Raw genomic sequence first — 20683 nt, forward strand, 5'->3', positions numbered from 1 at the left:
TTTACCTTTGAATTGCCATTATGGAGGTCTGAAGGCAAAAACCGATACGGTAGGTGGCTTTTTATAAGGCGAGGAGATGTCAGTTCCTAAAATACAAGCAGATAAAAACATTTCTTACCATGCATTAGGTTTTGGCACATCCTGAGCTGTCCTGAACTATCATGCTTGAAGTCTTTTACTATAGTGAGTCTCATACACAAATTCACTTTGTAAATTAACAGGGGTCAAGGACTAGAAATTAGGTCAGGAAATTACATCTGTTTTTTTAATATTGAAGAGCCAGGTAATGTGTTGAGGTTTTTTTGTTGGTTTGGGGGTTTTCTCCCCCCCTTTTGTTTTCAAAATACTTTCATTTGTAGGACCTTCTCAGGAAAAGAGTGTCATAGTTGAAGATTCTTAGTAGGAAATTAACTTTGTTTCCAGTGATGCTTCCACTAAAATTCCTTGAAAAATATCAGCTCTCAAAACCCTACCTCTAACTTCTTAATTTCAAAATTTTACTTTTTCAATTTATTGATCTTCAGAAGTAGGCCCAGACAATCCAAATGTTTATCTGAATTTGTGAACATCTTTCAGAGCATAAATTCATACTGGATCAAGTTGCTAGCACATTGTATAGATAACAATGCATAATCTGAAACTAAACCTCTCACTATTGCCACCACTTACTTGCACCAACATAGCATTAAGGTCTCATTGGACTAGGTGTCACAGAGATGAAAAGAAAAGCAACCTCCAACCCCTAAATACCCTCAGCCTAAAACAGGCTGATGCCACAGTTGTCATTGACCAGAAGCAGCTAAAAATTTATCTGTGCTCAGTTCAACAAGCACTGTAGCTGTTACAGGATGGAATCCCATACTTTGCCTGATCATTCCAAGATATGCCTGTATCATTAGTAGTTGCAGCAGTGAAAAGATCACACTTACATGCCATGGCATTAGTGTCTGAGTGATTCTGAACACTGTGAGTGTCATTTCACGTGGAGTATTTCAAACTCCTCAAACTACATGTACAGAGTCTGTAGATCTACAAATCCTGGGACTCTGGGGATTTAGATGTGTAAATTCAGAGCAGTGAGTCTATACATCCATAGATCTCTGTATCTGTAGTTACTGTTTTGCAAATTCAGGGAAGTCATTAAAGAAGATTTGCCTCATTTGGGCAGCTTCTGTTTGCCTAAGCAAGGAAGGCCTAGAACTTCTATTCAGAAAACCCACTGCCAAGATATTTAGGACATGGAGAAACTTCTAAAGCATTACAGGATAACAAAGCTTAATAAAAGCAATTTTAAAATAACCTAGTAATACATGGAATCATTCCAACAAACTCTGCAAGTCCAGTGATGAAAAGGACAACACAGGATGAAATGAAGTGATAAACATGGAACAGAGGAAAAAGATACCCAAATGCTGAAAGACTTTCTTTGCAATAAATTGTACCTTGATGATGTCCAGACCAGGCTGAGGGTACTCTAAGACTGGAAGTTGTTCATCTATATTCATTAGTCCAATCTCATCTGGATCAGCTCCCTGACTCACTAGATATACCACTTCTTGTAGCAAGCCTGTGCCTGCATGAAAGAGAACATATTGTATTACAGTTCTTATCTAAACAGAAGCGTATGAATGGAGACCTAGACATAGTAATAATGGTAACTTTTGTCCTTAAAAGTCTGTTGTGAACTACATCTGTAACTACTGTTTTAATGTAGTATGTCCCTTAGTTTATTATAAATGCATGGAGATCTCCTTTCACATAGAAGACCTGAGATTTTTCTTCAAAAATAATTTCACTCTGTTTCTGTCTCCAGATCATTTAATCTGTGAATTAGAAAGCATTCAAAAATAAAAAATAAAAATAAAAAAAAGAAAAAAGGTAAGTTTTTTTTCCCCTGTGAATGTTAGGGGCTGGCAAAATACTACTGTTTCCATTTTAGAAATAAAAAAAATGATGCAGACAGAGATCATCCACGTTCATAAAATGCATTAGTGGCTGTACTGGGAGATTGACAGTGTCCTCTATTCTAAATTGTAGGCAATTGTTATGCAATGTTAGAAGAGCCTATTTATACCTCTGAGGACACTTACAAAGCAACCATTAGATATTACAGTCCTAATGACTGCACTTTGAAAAACTAATAGGTATTCCAAATATAAGTTTGAACAGAAAAACCATTTCAAACTACCTTCAGGCAGGTAGGAAATCCTCAAAACAGGCAAACAAAGGTTCAGCAATACTTGACAGAGGCTTATGAAGAGAAAGGCTCAGGCTTTTGGTGAGATGAAGGAACAGAATGAGGGGAGAACAAAGTGAGCTAGCAGGGAAGGGACCCCCCAGTTTAGACGACAAGTCACAGAGGCATGGGACATCCTGGATACTGTGATAAATAGACCAGTTATTCAGGAGTTGTGAGCAATAAGGAAAATGAGACTGGAATTTATTCTTTCTCTCATTTTGCCTAACAGAACAAGTAATTGTTCCAGAACCCTTTACAAAGCCCAAGCCCACTGTAACATGCCATGTCCTTGGAAAGATGAGCTGAAAACTCACAGATCATGACTTTAATTCCCATTTTAACTTGAAAGTAACTTGTAAGTGCAACACTCCCTAGTTAATTCATATTAACTAGCATGGATGTACAAACAAATAAACATGCTTTGTACGAGTTCTGTACATTGTTCCAAAGCAAAGAACACCAGTATGTCATTATTCATATATTTTTTTAATCTGACCTAGGAAAAGTTAAAAAAAGCTAGTCAGAGTGAACACTGTCTGGATACAACGTGAAAGAACACACGCCTCCAAGAACTGCTTTGGAGAGTAAGTACTTTAAGATGCCTCTGCTTCCTGACTGATTTGCACATAAATTAAAATGGCTAGGAAAAGAAGATACTTCTACATTATCATCACCCACAGAGACAGCTGTCACAGACTTAATGTGCACTTGCCCCTGAGGCTGTTCCCTCTGCATTTTTAAGTCCAACCATGTATTCTATACATTAAAATGAACATACATATAGTACTTCAGTATCAGTCCCCGTGACTCTGAATGAGTACAATCCTTGTTCTCATTAAATATTTATTCTGACAGGAAACACCCTGGATCTCCATAATTTATTTCTGTATTTCCAATTCCACCTGCAAAGAAAAATGCTATTCCAGCAAGGTTGTTCCATGAAAGGAAAAGGAGTAACTCTATGGGGAAAACAGTACCACTAGGACTTTGCAACGTTTTGCTGCTAGCTGCTCCGTAAGCAAAAAGTAGCCACCTCCATTGTGCCTCTGAATACAAAGAGTTGCAGGGTTGAGGCAGAACTACACTGAGCCTTCAGGAGAAAAGCATGTTCTGTACCAGCTCTCCACAAAGTCCACCAGATAGGAGGTGAGGGCCAGGGAGCACAGCCCCCATGGCCTTGCGCAGTTCTGCTCAGACCCGTGGCCATGTGCTAGGCTTGGCTTGATTGGCAGTAGATCCACAAAGTATTGCAGAGATAGGAAATGACATACTAATGTAGCAGGTGCGGGGAAGAAGGGTTCTGATTCAGAAAGAAGTGGGCCTTTGGAAACTCAGAAGTCTTGATCTAAATAGGCTTCCATCAAAACCAGTCATTCATTGAAAGAGTAATGCTGGTCACATGGTGGGTATTCAAGAAGGAAAAATAAATATCTCCAGTACAGGTTCTTTAAAATAGTGCTTTAAATCTGTAATCCTCAAGGCTAATTATTAGCACTCACATACACAAATTACTGTAGCCATGTATATAGTGCTGCTCATATTCCACCATCCTATTCCCGTTCACACAGCAAACAGTATTTCTGCAATCTCTCTTCTACAAAGGGGAGGACTGCAAGCTGTCAGTTCAGACATCTGGCTTCTGGCCATCCAGCAGGTTAGAATCTCTCCTCCCTGCACCTGCAGTAGGACCACTCGTCCTAATTTCTCCTACCCATGAATTCTGCGCTAGTTTTTGCTTCTGTCACCATATTAGCCTGATTTTTTCCCACATTAGCACTCAATTATTCTGCTTAGTATTTTCAGGGTCTTAATACAAATGAAAACTAGAGATTTAACTTTGGAGGGGACTGTTGTTTTTTTTTTTAACTTTTCACCCTTAGTCAATTATCATTTATCTCACACATTTCCATTTATCTCACACATTTATCTCTCGCATTCCCAATGATACATTAAAAAATTATCATTGACCTGATCTCCTCTATTTTAAAAAACCAAACAAACCATATGCTTGTTAAAAAAAAAAATTAGCTAAAAACCTTTATGGATGTAATCAGATATATATAACCTCCTCACATCTCTATGAGGATTAAAAACAACTCAAGATAAATTACAGACACCAGACCTGAATATTCTCTTAAGAAACGATGGCTTAACTTAGCAACAGACAAATGGCAGCCCAAATTCCAGACCTAGCTGCTAGGGCAAGATTTATTAGTCCCTGGGAACACCAGCTGGCTGGAAAGCCAAACAAACTGAGGTACTATACCTATGCATGTGATGAGAAGCCTAAACCTAGACTGGGGCTAGCATAATTTATTAAATTTGACACCCACAGGAGGTTTAATGTGAGTCTTCTGCTGTAGCCCTTAACTCCCCATCTGTGTATAAAGCATACAGATACTGGCCATTTGAACCAACTGATTTAAACTGATGTCTGCAGAGATGTGCAATAGCCACCATTTTATGGGTGGAACCCAGAGTAAATTGTAGAAACTGAGATTTTCAAAGGAGATGATGGGAATAACCTCCAATAATCCTGGTCTGTCTCAAAATTTGACTAGATCTAAATGTCACAGAAACTTTCTTAGTAAAAGAGAAAATTACAATACTTGTTGGCAAAAAGGAAGCTAAAAAAAATTTTCTGGCCTGGCTGCCAACAATGATTTATTTTCACTTGAGGGTTACTAATATTTAAGTGAAATTAAAGGATTAGGTCACTAAGTGAAAAGCTAGCATGTATGCGTATGAACTCAAGGCTCTTCCTGGAGACAATCAGTGGATCTTGTACATCTCTATCATTTTGCATCATTTTCTCCTTGTGTTGTTGGAAGTGCATGCAGGTACATGCATGCCTCACTTGGTATTGTACAGAGGAGTAATCAGTCACTGACAAACAGGATTAATCTGTCAGCCTTTGGGCATGAGGCACTAGATGCAACATTCAAAAGTACCCAGCAATTCTACTTTTCCTTTTTCTAACTGCAGCAGATCTACATTTCATCCTGGAGGAAGACTGCTGGCCCTGTTACCTCCAAGGTCATATCGCCAAAACAGATGTGTTATTCATTTACATTTATCTACTTCCAACTAAAATTGAGCCAGTCAGCATCTGAGGAACTTCAGTGCACTGTATGTACCCAAGAAATGCTCTTCCCTTACAAGTTCTTTTGTTGTATCAATACAATACCTCAGGATAAAACTGTTCTGGTTTATCACACAGTATCTGGTAAGAGACGGATGGGAAACAGCTGTGATGAGTGTCCTGGGTTCAGCAGTGGCAGTCGTTTTTCTCCTTCTTAGTACCTGGTGCAGTGCTGTGTTTTTGACTCTCAGCCGGAGAACAATACTGATAACACTGATGTTTTTACTTGTTGCTCAGTAATGTTTATTCTGACCAAGGACTTTCTGAGTCTCATGCTCTGCAGGGAGAAGGGGAAGCCAGGAAAAAGCACAGACAGGACACCTGACCCAAACTAGCCAACGAGGTATTCCATACCACAGCACATCATGCCCAGTATATAAACTGGGGGAAGTTACTCAGGTCAGGCTGGGTATCGGTTGGTGGGTGGTGAGTGGTTGTATTCTCTTCCCTTGTTATTTCCATTATCGTTATTATTATTGGTGGTAGCAGCAGTGATTTGTGTTATACCTTAGTTACTGGACTGTTCTTATCTCAACCTGTGGGAGTTACACTCTTTTGATTCTCCTCCCCATCCCTCCAGGAGCAGGGAGGAAGAAGGGGGGGAGGAGATGAGTGAGAGAACAGCTGCCTGGTTCTGGGTTGCTGGCTGGGCTTAAACCAGGACAATGAGCTACTGCTAGAATTTTCAGGTTTTTAGAAGATCCTTTCAAATTATCCTTGGAACCACACTTCTACTCTGCATAACAGCATGTCAAAAGCAGCTCCATAACAACAGTTTGAACGTGTGTTAGTTGGGCTGTACTTTCCTCTTCTGTGATGCCTAATGATACTCGGAACTCAGGACTCGTTAAGAATCCTATCATGCCTACAGCAGCCCCTGTGCTTAGTACTTTCTGGCCACTAGCACACTCCCAGACAGCCACTGAACCTCAGAGATTTGTTCGAAGTGAAGTGGTAGATATAAAACCATGCAATTTCCTGCAAAATTTTGCTTTCCTACATGGTTTCTAATGTAGCTTATTTCAGTTTTCTGCCCTGTGTATCAGCTAACATGGGACAAATCTGAAGTCTGAGGATGCAAAGGTCTTTGATATATTCCTTTTATTCCCCCCTTGTTTGGAAACCACATGGAAAAATAAAATAAAGAAATACTAATCTTAATACTAACACTCTTCTAGTACTCCTAATTAGTTTCACTTTGTTTATCTACCAATGTTTGATGAAGTGTCAGCTAATACAATACAATGGACCCAACGTAACTCATGGTTTTTCACAGCATTGGTAGATACAAGTGCTCATTAAAAATGAGGCTGCTAAAGCCATCAGATTGGCCTAGCAAGTGCTGTAAAGCAATTCCCCACATCATTGTTCTAATTGCCTGCAAGCTCATTTCACTTTCACCAATTTCAGTGTATACCTGCAGGCGAGTATGACAGTGTCATCTTCACCCACCAATAGTTTTCAATAATAAATCCAACAGGTTTTATTATTAGAAGTCACATATACACCATGATACCGCATTTTCCAATTCTGTTCTTAGATGAGACTCAGGATTCAGAATAAAGGCAGAAATTGCGATGTTACATTATCAGTACTTTTGATTGACCAACTAAACGTGTATTAGAGGGCGCAATTTTCAGAAAGTACTCAATACTCATCCTCTAAGATTAATGCCCCTTTTAATGGCCTAAATGCCCTAAATTCAACAGCAACCTGATAAGGGACTCTGTGGACCATGAAGAAACAGAATCCAGATCTTCTGAAACTGATGGTGACAGCATAAGTAAGATGGAATTTTAAACAAGTGCTCACTGCATGATTTCCAGTAACATTAAGTAAGCAGAATCCTGGATTTTTAGACTTATTACTCAGTTTATTCTTCCACTTGCAGTTACTGGCTTTTAAAACAAAACCAACAGGCTGAATTCTGTTTGTCTTTCACCAGACTTAGAGAATGCAGACTTAGGTCCATTAAGTCCAAGCTGTTTCAAATGTGTTTCACTACGGGCTGTAAACAACAAACTATGAATACCATATTCTATTTAGGACTAAAATGTACTTTCTGTTGGGTAAAAAAACTGTCATGGAACTGTTTAAATATATGTATTATCTACAGAATTATTGCTATTGTGTACAGTATCCTAAAGCACTGCTTTAATGAATTTACAAAACAGTGTTCTTTTCTGCTAATGCATTAGTACTATTTTTAAAAAATGGCCTGAGTCCTAATTCTCCCTTACATTAGCACACTAACTACTCAATAGATGGCAGGATAAAAAGCATAGTATTGACCACAGTGCATCTCAGACCAGGCAGTGATTGTAGAGATTATCTCCACTTCCATACAGCAAGGCAAGCAATGCAGTATGTTTCACACCTACCACCTCTCTGGGAGGACATATAGAAAAACTGAACCCACATCCAGAGAAATCCATTTCCCGAAACAAGGCAGCCTCATCCATAACTTTCCAGGAACAGTCCCTGGCTCCAGCTATCTCCCCCACCATGCTGGGAGAGCACACTGGGAGACCTCAAAGCCATCAGGGAATGTGCTAGCAAGGAAATAGCACAGATGACAACCAGCTGGAGACTCTGTTGAGTGTACTAGAGTAGCCACAGTGAAGCAGGTAACTGAATTGTCCAGGTTGCCTACTTTAGACTTTATATAAACAAAAGAATAGCTCAAGAGTCACATACTCTCTAATCACTACATCTAACCCATGCCTACCCCAATCTGTCCCAGCAGGGTAAGGTCCACAAGGCCTCTTGTCAAGGACAGCCAGGGCAAAAAATGTTTCTTTTCTATCCCTCTTAAGCTACAACATCCTCACATGCACTGCAGCAAGGGCTAAGTAATAAATACTCTAACAGCTATGAGTCAGGTGTGCAGATTGGTCAACAATTGGTCAAAAAAAAACAACCAACCAAAAAAGAAAAAAAAAACAACATACAAGTCACAGGTTTATCTTTATTTGTCTTCTGACTGAAGATTCATAGCTTCTGTCTTCATGCTTGTCTCTACATCCATGCTTCCATCATATCTAGACGTCTCAGATTTTTACAGGTCCTTCAACAACAGCTGGTATTTCTTGGTATCAGATATTCAAAGGGAAAAGTATTTTGCTTTTCTCTAGGCTTTACCTGGGTTGGTAAAATATGTCCATGTATATGGATGTTCACCACATCTGCACCAGATGTCATCACAAATGGAGCAGTTTGTGTGAAGTTACACGATTCACTTAAATCAGCCAAATTAGCTTAAAAAGTTTCCATTTTTGGCCTAAACTCACCTACCAAATTTTACCTGGTACAAACTAGAATGCATTCACACAAAATATTGCAGGTGGTTCTTTAAGAGAAATTACAAACAGCTGGCTAGGGACACTAATATCCTGCATTACCTCAGATGTTTCTAAAAGAGTGTATCTGCCCATATACTTAAATTATTTCTCTTTCAGTTTCTACTTGCCAATCAAACATGCTCCCATGGTATAAAAGCACACCACCTATCACGCTAAAACAACAAAAAAGAAATTATAGCATAACATCAAGAACATGAAAATAAGATAAGCTTGCTTGCTCCCTTACCAACTGACACAATGACATCCCTTTCCACCCTTCCCATACTTATTCAAGGTTGACCAGGTCCAAAGTCAACCCAGGACATTCAGCTGCGACCTTCTTTCCCCAAGCTCTTCCCTTTGATGGGCAACCTCATGACCCACTTCAGAAACACCATGCCTTTCATAACAGTGTGAGCAGTTTTACCAAAGGATTGGCTAACAGGACACTAATTCACAGGGGAAGAGTACTTTTATTGGCTAATACATGCCACAGGGCAGATTCTGTCTCAAACATCTGAAAATCATCTGGCAAATTCTGGCCACATAAACTAACAGTGGCACTTCCTCACAGTGATAAGCAAAATGTGTACTAGCAACTTTTCAAATCTCACTTCCTCTCTGAGCGTACATAAGAAAGTACATGCCTTTACTCCATCTTACTGCATCTGTATCCTGCCCTCCTGCTTCCTCTGGCAGTCTGTTCTCCCAGCCTTGTAGATCCTATATCAAAAACATGCCTAAATTGCATTGTACATTACGACAGCAGGAGCTCAATCTCCAACAGTTAAGTCCCCCCACTGTGTCTAATATCTCTTCATTTCCATACAGGTGATGCAACACTGCACCAAGGATAACAATTCAGAAAGTAACTTTGCGTAATGGCAAGTCATTGTTTTTTTAAAATCACTCTCAAGGACTTTATTATGTTGAAGAGAAGTGGACAGTTACTCTTAGGGCCACTGATTTCTAGGACAACTATGTGACTTTCTGTGTTTGGTTCTACAGAGTTGTAGCATGGTGCGTGGCTAAATGCATAGCCTCGCAGTGAGCTCTGCTGAGTGAAACAGGACCAGAAGGCAGGAGACAATAGGACATCCATGTTAGACACCTACGTTGAGGTAGTTGTCATACCTTTGCTGTGAACATGGTCCTCTCCCCACACCGTAAGCACATTTCAGAAGACATCTGTCACTACCCAAATGCAATTCTATGCTTCAGTTTCAATCCCTTCCAGGAAACCTGCCTACACATTAATGTGCATTTTCATACATTAGATGAAAGACACCAGCACACCAATAGTAAAATGTGAAACCATTGCACATAAGAGTTTTACACAGAAAAAAAAAAAAAAGCAACACGTTTGTTTCAGAATTTCAAGAAACATTGTTTACCCTTTATGCATGAAACTACTCAACCTGTTTCATCAGCTAGTGGTTGTCCCAGGTCAGGGAGTAAAGCATTTTGTCTCAAACAGAATCCTCCTCAAATCATAGGTGCCCTAAGCAAAACCATTCTTCGCAAGGTACCTATGACCCCACTCATATTTAGCACACAATCATTCATTCCCTCTCTCTGCTGAATTGTAGTTTTAGACAAACTACAGCTATTTATATTCTATTTCTATTCTGCTCTTCAGAATTAGAAATGGAAATAAATCTAACTGGAAACATAAAAGGGGATCAGCCAATCTATATCACCACAGGTTTTCTCAGTATTGTGGCAGAACACACTATTTCTGATAGAAAGCACTGGTGATCACTGAAGCATTGACACTGATCATTATTAATGTGCACTTCAGCTATACATGCATAAAGCAATCCAATTTTAGCAATACCTATAGCTGTTCTGTGATACTTTAGCAACCATGATCAGCAGTAAACAGGCATTTTACTGGATGATTAACCTGGGTTTACGATTCCTTTGCATCCACAGAACACTGCAAAGCAGCCAGCATACTGCTAGATCTGCTGCATTTCCCAGGGCAGCGGGATTGGAACTACATGGTCCTTTCCAACCCTAACTATTCAATGATTCTATGTCAGTGCGTCTTCTGAGCATGATTCTCATCTCACCAACTTCATGCTTGTCTCATTTTGTTGCTTTAGACGAATTTATTCTTCACACAGTGAATGCAGTGAAGAGCTAATTCAGCACCACTGTCTTATGTCCCATAAGGTGATCTAATGTCATTACACATCTAGGACTTGCAGCCTTATAAACAATGATGGCCTTCACATTATGCACTATAAAGAGCAGGTGGGTAACAGCATGTGAAATCAGCTTGGATTTTCTTTTATTATAGATCGATTCTGGCATTTAGTGACAAAAATCCATCCTCAGTTGTTTCTCCAGCGTTACTCGTTTTATCCTTTGTTATCTCAGCCACTGCCTCAGATGTACCCATCTAAACCTCTCCTACACATTCAGCCCCATGATATGCTTCCTTCCTGGTGTCCCTTCACTCCCCTCAGAGCACCTTTCCTAAGCTTATAGTCCAACTTGGCTGAGATGTCATAATGATGGACCGTTTCGTCTGACATGCACGTCTTGCCTGCATGCATACACAGCAAAGCACTTCTCTTGCTTCTGTTTTTACAATACAGTAAAGAATTAACACATGACACAAATGGTTTATTTCTTTTGTAAGAGTCCGTAAAAGACTTTGGTATACATAACCATAATTATTTCAGCTCTGGTGCCCCACCTTCCTGGATTCTCCAAGGTGTTACAAAAACTCTAAATAGGGTCAAAGTGATGAGATACTGTGTGATTCATAAGATCATAGAATAGTTAGGGTTGGAAAGGACCTTAAGATCATCTAGTTCCAAGCCCCCTGCCATGGGCAGGAACACCTCACACTAAACCATGTCACCCAAGGCTCTGTCCAACCTGGCCTTGAACACCGCCAGGGATGGAGCATTCACAACTTCCCTGGGCAACCCGTTCCATTGCCTCACCACCCTCACAGTAAAGAACTTCCTCCTTATATCCAATCTAAACTTCCCTTGTTTAAGTTTGAACCCATTACCCCTTGTCCTATCACTACAATCCCTAATGAAGGGATTGTATCCCCTCCCCAGCATCCTTATAGGCCCCCTTCAGATACTGGAAGGCTGCTATGAGGTCTCCACGCAGCCTTCCCATGTTATTCATGTTATCAATCCTCTGTTCTTTGCTCCCTCACGCTGCAGGGAAAAGCACATTCCTACATACTAGCATTATTACATGCTCAGCTTTAATACCCTAGATGCTTAATTCAATTTCAGAACCATAATTTGCTTGTTCCCCTACAAAAATATAGATGACACCTTTTGTCCAAGAGAATTTCTTTTCGTAATACATTCCAGTAGAGAAGAAATACATCCACATGCTTGCAGTGGAAAATGTAGACAAAAAGATTATGCAACTTCTCCAAAGTCACAGAATCTTCAGCCAAAAAGTCATATCAAATACCCAGTAGTACACCAAACCTTGCATCACTTCTGAAGGAGTACTGACAAGACAATACAGGGGGTAGTTCCACAGGGTATATGAATCCCTACTGTGCCCAAAAGGAGCAAAAACTCTTCCGACTGCATAATAAGAATGAAAAATGATGTCTGCTTAATCTAATTCAATCCAGTGTTCGAGCATTTTGCTTCCTTTCATTAACACCTTTGCTATGACTGGCTGTTGGGTTTTCTAATTCTTTAGTCTTTGAGGTGATTATCATCTATCTAATGCAGTCAACAGTAATTTCACATGTCCAGAACAGCTTTTTACACCCAGTAAAATCTTTTTTTTCCCTGAACCAGCTTTCAAAAAGTGTGAGTTCTGCACTACACAGCAGGGAAGCAATTACACTACATTTGCAAAAGACCGAGCAAAACCTGTTAGGTAGCTGGAGAACTCTTCCTCTTCGGAACCATTTGTTTTCTGTCTCTAATAACATCTCTTCACTGGTTTGATAAAAAGCTCAAGAGAAACACTTCTAGCAAGGTAACAAAAATGAGTTTTCCTCCACAACAATATTTTTCTTCTCCACCTTTATTTCCTGTTTGCAGCAGTAAGAACCTATTCAATTCTACTCCCACTGAAATCAAGTCAAATGCATCAGTGGCAAACTTGACATTGTCTTCAATTACTTATTTGATGCTTTTATTTATCATTTATTTGCCTAGCAGTATTTAAGACCAAGTCAATACCAGAAGGAATTTTGCACTATGAAAACAGAAGATAAACAAAAGATAGACCCATTTCAAAAGGACTTTTAAAGCACAGAAACCCAGTGGCCTTAACACCCAGAAACACTTGTCTACAGCTATTACTTCTGCACCTGAGCGATCCTCAACAGAATGATTTTAAGCTGCAGAGTATAAACTCTTCTAATTGGTGAAAGGAACGTGACTTCAGTCACCAAAAGCATGAAACCAGATTCAAATATGGACTCAATGCATCCATTCCTAAAAGGACAGCTTACAAAACTTCTCCATCGCTCAGTGCAGTTTGCTGTTCCCTTTCTGTTTGCATAAGAAGTCCATTCTTTCTGGCCAGCTAGTATAAGAACTAATACACATTCATATCACATTAAAACAGAATGACATCTGAGCTTTAAAATTTAAATAGATAAACCAAGTAACTGTGATGTTATTGTAAAAGAAAAAGTTAAATTCCATGTTTTGATTTTAACGACATTAACTTGTTTATCCACATTCATGAAACTAACAGAGGTTTCCTATCATTCCATGTCACAGGGAAGAGCTCAGGAGTGTGTATGTTTCCGAAAAGAAAAACAGAGGCCAAAGGGAAAGAATCCTAAACATATTCTGTGTAAAAACCTATTGATTTTTAAGCCAACCTCATGATATCTATGGCAGGGGGGTTGGAACTAGATGTTCTTAAGGTCCTTTCCAACCCTAACTATTCTATGATTCTCTGATTCTATGATCTAGCTCTTTGGCAACTGCAAAGCTTATTACAAAATAATACCAGCAAAACTCTTGGGAGGAGTTCCATATGAGAACTCTGGAAATTAAGGCAAGTCAACTAAGCTAACACACAAACATCCACTGGATGCTCGTGTTCCCTAGGGAGCTTCAGCTACAATGCTATACGGTCATCTCAGACTTGCCAGTACCAGGGTAAACCTCTGCAGTCCACCGCAGCTGCCTCATGTCACTATATCTGACAGCTCCACAGCTCTGAAACTCCCACACCCTGGGCACATTTTGGGCAACCTTTCAATCTGATTCTCCTCTCATTTATGACTGTGCAAATCAGGACAGATTGTAAGTAGTGTTGGATCTATGTATATCTGGGTAGGCCAGAAGAACTGGATTCCTTGTGTGGCTTATCCGTGTGTCACATCATGCAGAGGTCACTAGTCAATGTTAGCTAGTTAGGCAGCAAGCCAGGGCACTAAATAAGTACATCTTACCAAGGCATAACTGAGGTATATTTACAGGCAGGTAACAGAGGATACAGGCACAGTGATTCCCTGACATGCTATTTAATCCATGTAGGTCTGTGCAGACCCGTCACCTACTCACTGATTGCTGTGGCAGGTAACTGCAGGTATGTTAACTGATGGGTTAGATGTCCTCAGGCTGCAGGACACCCCTGCAAGCATAGGTCATGTGTAGCCATGTAATCTTAGTCAACCAATATTACTCTTTATATTGAATAATAAGAAAATTATTGTGCAGTACAACAATACCTAAAGAACCACAAAACAATCTTACTGGTACACATAACCTCATTGCCAAGAGGTACACAAACCTCATTTTAGAGTCTGCAGAAAATATGAAGGGCAGGATTGCACAAGTCAAACAAAGCAAGATCTCACTCAGGGCACAGCAGTTTGGTACATTTTCCTTATAGTATGTTTCTTAAATCAAGACATTTTACCTGTGTTTTTATAACTTGGTCCCACAGACAGCTAAGACTGATTGGAAAGTGAAGGAAACAGGACAATAGGCCAGAAATACTAATCTTTAAACCAATTTCACAGCCCAAAGAAAGCTAAATATGTCTACATGCCAGTAGTTCAAGACTCCCTTTGCCTGAAGTGCAGCAACATTTGAGTGCTGAGTCTGATTAAAGAATCTTCTAGATGCTGATGAGTGAAAGTCTATTATTTTAGTGGAAAATTAAACAAGAAAAGTGAGGTTTACGCTGTACTTTTTAGGTTTGGCTCACAACCCAGCAGCTGTAATAGTCACTAGTGTAATGGTCAATGGATCAAACTGTTTCCCCACAATAGAAGAAGACCCTGTGGCACACAGTGTCCCCGTCGTGGAAAGATTAACAGGGATGAACAGAGATCCTCCAATCAGCCAGGGAAGGGACAGGGGCATACCAGTATCCCAGCAAGAGGAAGTGTTTGATTCAGGAGTGCTGGAGATGGAAGAGGATAAAAGTGTAGTATGCATGCAGAACAGGAGACGGAAAGCCCACAATGCGTGCAATGCAGTTTACCAAGAGGTGAAATGAGAAGCGTGACCTTCTTCTACACATAAAAAATCTTTCAAACAAATAAACCAATGGGCAACTCAATTCAACTTTCTCTGGTTCGTTTCATATAAGACTGGAGGTAAGTGTTAAAGAATGTGAAAGAAGACAATGAATGTACGCACAGGCAAGCTGTCCTTGAACAGATCTGCAAATTCACTGTTGGCACTTCATTAAGCCAAAGGCCTAGAGTCAGCCATCATATTCCCTACAAATTAATGGGTAGATATAAAAATCCAGTGCTGCAAGGAAAATTCAAAATACTATCTATAAAAAAAAAAAACCAAACAAATGCACTTCCAGGTAAAGGCCATATCCAGTACTTGCTCTTCTGACCTGTTGTGTGGCACTAAATGGGAGAGTTCTCATGAACTGGCTGAACTTGAAGCTGGTATTTACGCAACAACTGACATTTTCCCACACTCCAGAAAGTTATTTGGCAAAATAATCAACGTGGGAGAGATAGCTTCATTTCTAATGTAAACAGCTTACTTTTTCAAATTACCAGTTTTACAAAAGGCATTAATTTGTGGGCTTTAACCCAAGAATGCAAAATGCACAATCATTCAGATACAAGATGGTATTAAGAGAGCTACTGTACACCACTTATGAGTAAAGCAAATGGACAGATCATGTACAGCATTGTAAGACACAGCAAAATACTAAGTGAACCTGGACTCAATACCATAATTTAGGGACTGAATTAATTCTACTGAAAAAATTGACCTTAACAGACAGCTAATCTTGTCATGGCGACTGATGGAATACCATGAAATAATTTGCTTATACATTAATTCTGTACTTCAATTTCGCAGAAGAGAATTTTAATTTTCAAGCAGGGTACAAAAAGCCCACTGTATGAGACGGTTCAAGAAAAGCTATGGGAGAGATGCAGTGTTTTCTCTGAATATTGCATCTGTACCTTATCTGTGAAGCAATCTGGTCTGTAAACTCCAATTATTTAATGCTATAGATAATGGTATTCCATTTTACACTTGCAGCTACTGTAAACCTCAGCGCGTCCCATTCAGCCTGCCCATTCTATACGAAAAAGTTACATGAAAGATGAAACTTGTGGCTGTATTTCTTCAAGAGAGAGGGGTAGCACACCTGACTTTATGCATCATCATAAAAAGGACTGCTGTAATTACAGCTCTACCATATGCATAAGCATGTACGCTCTTTCACATGTTTATATGACTAAATGAGTCCCTAGATTTTAGGCAGAAGCTTCTTCTAGGCCAGCAGCTCCCAAAAGCTGTTACCATTGACTGGACACAGGTGTTAAGAATAATTAAAGATATAATGAGTATCATGATTTAGCCATACATCAGTGGAAATCACATTAAAGCACAGTCATTTTCCATTAGGCTTATTACATTATTCCCAGTAAGGTCACTGTACATTCAATTTGCTACCATTATTGGACCAGCTTTTTCCTGGGTCAATCCCAATTTTCCAATATCTCTATTTCCAAGCACTATCTCCACTTCATATGTTTAGAGCTCTTTCATCTGGCCTTGCAGAGTTTAACATCTTCAAAATGACATACATACTACTGCATCAGTCCCTAGGATTACTAAGGCAGTCCTGACCCTGTACGCCACTTGTGTATTTTCATTGGCAGATAAACCAACATATATGGTCAACAGCTACTGATGAAGCCTTCTGCTATTAGACTATACCATAGGCCTCAGTAAGAGCTAGAAGCTCTGGCCTCTCACACATCTAGCAGACAAACTTGTGTATTTTCCACAGTCTGAGCAGATGAAGAGCTGATGAAAGACTGAACAAAACTGATTTCCTTAAGAACAACAAGAGTTTTTCTTTCAACCTGACATTGCTGCATTTTTCTTTTCCTAAAATTCCATTGTCAAAAATATTCCTGAAATTTTGTTTAAATGTAATTAATGGAATATAGATAACAACCATTTTTTATCTTCACAGATTATAAAAACCTTAAAGTATTTCACTACAAAAACCTATATTTTGTGCATTAGATCTGTTTCATAAACCTACTTTTTTGATTACAGCAACATTATGAAAATTCTAATTAGCTCCAGTGAAGAGAAAATCTTCGTCAATGCTACTGACAGGAAGATAAAGTTGTAGTTAAGGTAATGCAGAAGAGCTCAGGCTTCTGTATTTACATTCCAGCTTTGTGGTAGGCTTCCTGCATGACCTTGGCTAAATCAATGGGAACCATGTTAGGGCAGCCTAATTTCTACTAACATGCCTGTCCCTAGCCAGCAGACCCTTTGATAACTGATTCAGAAGCCCTAAATAAGGCACTAAGTTGTAAGCCACATAGGATCAGCTCAGAAAACAGGGGTCTCAGTAGACTTCAGGCTACCTAAAGGTCAAGCTTGCAGACATTATTGTATAGAGCCTATTGTCATGACAAGGATTCCTCAAGACTTAAGTATTTACTTTCCTGGAAAGTAAAACATGGCCCCTATTTTGATCCCATGACTGCTCCCCAGCTCCTCCACACAGCACTAACTTCAGTGCTGGGGCCCCAGTTGTCAGTCTTCCTTTTCCTTCTTCCACAGTAACTGTCAGTAAATCCTCTTGTAGTAAGCACTGCCACTAACTTTGTAAATGTTCTCCCTCAGCTGGGGCCCCAAGAGACCTAGTATGATGTTGCTATATTCACAAAATAGTAGCAAATTAAATATGATTATGCAATCTGGCTTTCCACAGCCAACTGTATAGCCATCAAAACTGAGCTGTTGCCAGCTGATGTATTAGCTATATTGTGCCCGACTGCTGGAAACTGAGGTTAGCTGAGGATGTTTAATGATCCGCCAGTATGGAGCTGGAGTGCTATACTCACATAAGAACACTGTAAGCACAGATTCATAAACTGAAATCTTAAATCTGAAAGAATTAAATAGTGTTCTTACTGCATGCTATAAAGCATCAGGAAAACAGTTTAAAAGAACAATAAAGATATAGCTGCCTGCTCCTAATCCTAGCATTTTGGGGGTCATCCATCTACAAACTATCCCTTATCTAATGTATGCATCTAACAAGCTCTAGACAGTCTTTAAAAGCATCATTAGTAATGAAATATCAAAGAGATTTGCAGACAAATATTTGAAACTGCTTGAGAAATGAACACATAATAGATAGTGCATTGCAGAACATATGAAACAGCACATTAAAAAATTGAAAAGCATTGGCCATTCATATAACAATGAGGTAAGTCAGAAGCCTATGATACTGAAACGTCATTTCAAGGGTATTAACAGAGCTAACATCTGTTATCACCAGTGAACTTTGAATTTTCTAGGAAGAGATCATCTTATTGTCAGGAAAAAAGTCACTTAATAAGGAAGAGTCTGTTTTTATCAGGTGGATTACAAAGCTACCATATTGTCTGCCTCTGCAGGCAGCACTATGTCCATTTTAGTTCTCTTTCCACATTTTTGCCTGGAAACTGAGAGGATAAGAAACGAAGAACTATGGTATTAAAAGCAGATACCGAATAGTATAAAACAGCCAAAGGATGTGCTCAATGGAGAAACACACACTTATGTTGCAAGCAGGAGATATTTCTGGTAATTCAGACAGCACAGCAAGAACGTACTTCGAGCACATGTACTCCCAGAACGATTTGGGCGGTCGCTTCGGGAGCACAATACGGAAGGATGGGGCACAGACAGTAAACCTGTATGCCACATCATAAGTCTGTATGTTGAAATACACACTTCTGCTTCAATACATACACGCTGAGCGAGGTTTCCCTTGCCTGGAGCAGCATCTTCACCCCCGAGTGCTACACCTGGCGGGCACCGGCACTGCCGAGGCGAGGACCACTGGCGGCAGCACGCAGCGCTGGCAGTGTACCCAAACTCGGCGGGTACCCCCAAGCGCTGGGACCCTCCACCCATGCCTAGGGCGCGGGACGGGGCCCAACTCGGAGGGGCTTCGGGGGCCGCCGGCCTGGCCGCACACGCAGGTGGCGGTGGGGCGCAGGCCTCGTCCCGGCCTTCCCGCGGGGACCCGCCGCCGCTGCGCACCGCTCGCCTGGAGGGGACAGCTGCCGCGGGCCCGGGAGGCGCCTCCCTGCGAGCGCAGGGCGCGGAGAGGACACACCACCCCGGGGGAGCCCCAGCCCAGCGGGGATGGGACGGGGCCCGCCTACCTGATTTGGGGTAGGTGACAATCCAGACGTCGCTGTCCCTCACCGGGAAATTGGCGATCTCCTCCATCTTCCCCCGGCAGAAGGGTGGCAGCCGCACCCCATTGTACTCAAAGTACTTGCTCTCGAACTCGCCGGGCGTGCTAGGGGTCTCGGCCTCGCTCTCCGCCATCCTTTTCCCTGCCGGCCGCGGTATGGGGGGGGTGTACCTGAGGTGTGGGGCGGGGGGTGGCTGCGGTGCGGGCTTGGCGCGGCAGCCCCAGCCCCCGGCACGCCCCCACGCACGCACCGGCAGGGGGCGCGAGGCCGGCGGCGCATGGGCCCCGCGCGCGGTGATGTCATGGTCGGCGCTAACGGCAGCAGCGTCTGAGGGGCTGGCTGTCCGCCCCTCCCTAGCCCTGCCCGACCCTCGGCACCTCTCGTCTGCGGCCGGGCCGCCTCACGTACATGGTCCCGCGTCCGCAGCCGGGTGGGCAGAGGCGGAAGGAGCTGGGGGGACCTGCTTTCACCTCTGCTGCGCCGTGGTGCGGCAGTGCCAGGGCCCGGCCGCACAAGAGGGCAGATAGCGGGCGGGGGGGTGAGCAGCCGGGGTCAGGTGCACTGAGTAGTCACAGAATCGTAGAATCGATTAGGTTGGAAAAGATCTGTAAGATCATCAAGTCCAACCATTACCCCAGGATTGCCAAGGCCACCACTAAACCATGTCACTGATGGCTCCATCTGCATGGTTTGTGAGCAGTTCCAGGGACTGTGACTCCACCACTCCCGTGGGCAGCCTGTTCCAATGCCTGAGCACCCTTTCTGTGAAGAGATGTTTCCTAATGTCCAGTCTAAACCTCCCCTGTACAGCTTGAGGCTGTTACCTCACTTGTTACTTGGGAGAACAGACCCACCACACCACAACCTGCTGTCAGGAAGTTGTAGAAAGCAGTAAGGTCCCCCAAGAGCCTTCTCCAGACTGAGCACCCCCAGTTCCCTCAGCCATTCCTCATAAGATATATTCTCCAGACCCTTCACCAGCTTTGCCGCCCTTTTCTGGACCTGCTTCAGCACCTCAATGTCTTTCTTGTCCTTATCCTTGCACCGAGCCAGGCACAATGCAGGTGTGTGTGTACAAGACAGTGAGGAAGGGGGTATGCACCCACTATTTTCAGCTACTAAGGTTGTTTGCACCTTTCAGTGTTCAGGTTTAAACCTACACTTGTTTTTAGCACTAAGCTTTTCTTCCTGGTCCCAATTTCTCTTTGTGTCTGATAGGGGAACAGCTTTCATTACACCATGAGGCAGGTGGACTTGAGCCTGAGCACCCAGCCCCTGACTGG

General features: G+C 41.5%; 1 protein-coding gene across 2 annotated transcripts in view; it reads right to left on the bottom strand.

Annotated features, from left to right (window-relative positions):
* The window catches only part of SULT4A1 (sulfotransferase family 4A member 1), a 31813-nt gene extending 12173 nt beyond the window's left edge, over positions 1 to 19640 (bottom strand). Inside the window, exons 1-3 of one of the 2 annotated variants that reach the window (XR_009967826.1) lie at positions 19365 to 19640; positions 1443 to 1573; positions 6 to 86 (exon numbers count right to left, since the gene is read on the bottom strand). Coding sequence is in view for 1 of the 2 variants with exons in the window: in XM_062634893.1 (XP_062490877.1) it covers positions 6 to 86; positions 1443 to 1573; positions 19365 to 19533 (381 nt within the window). In the remaining variant the exon portion in view is untranslated. The remainder of the gene's footprint in view (positions 1 to 5; positions 87 to 1442; positions 1574 to 19364) is intronic. The other variant, XM_062634893.1, reaches the window with a different exon arrangement.
* Between the last annotated feature and the right edge of the window lie 1043 nt (positions 19641 to 20683).

Source organism: Pezoporus occidentalis, unplaced genomic scaffold (genome assembly GCF_034315485.1).
Source record: "Pezoporus occidentalis ecotype Australia unplaced genomic scaffold, CSIRO_AGI_Poc_V1 ctg44, whole genome shotgun sequence".
In the NCBI taxonomy this organism is placed as follows: Eukaryota; Metazoa; Chordata; class Aves; order Psittaciformes; family Psittacidae; genus Pezoporus; species Pezoporus occidentalis.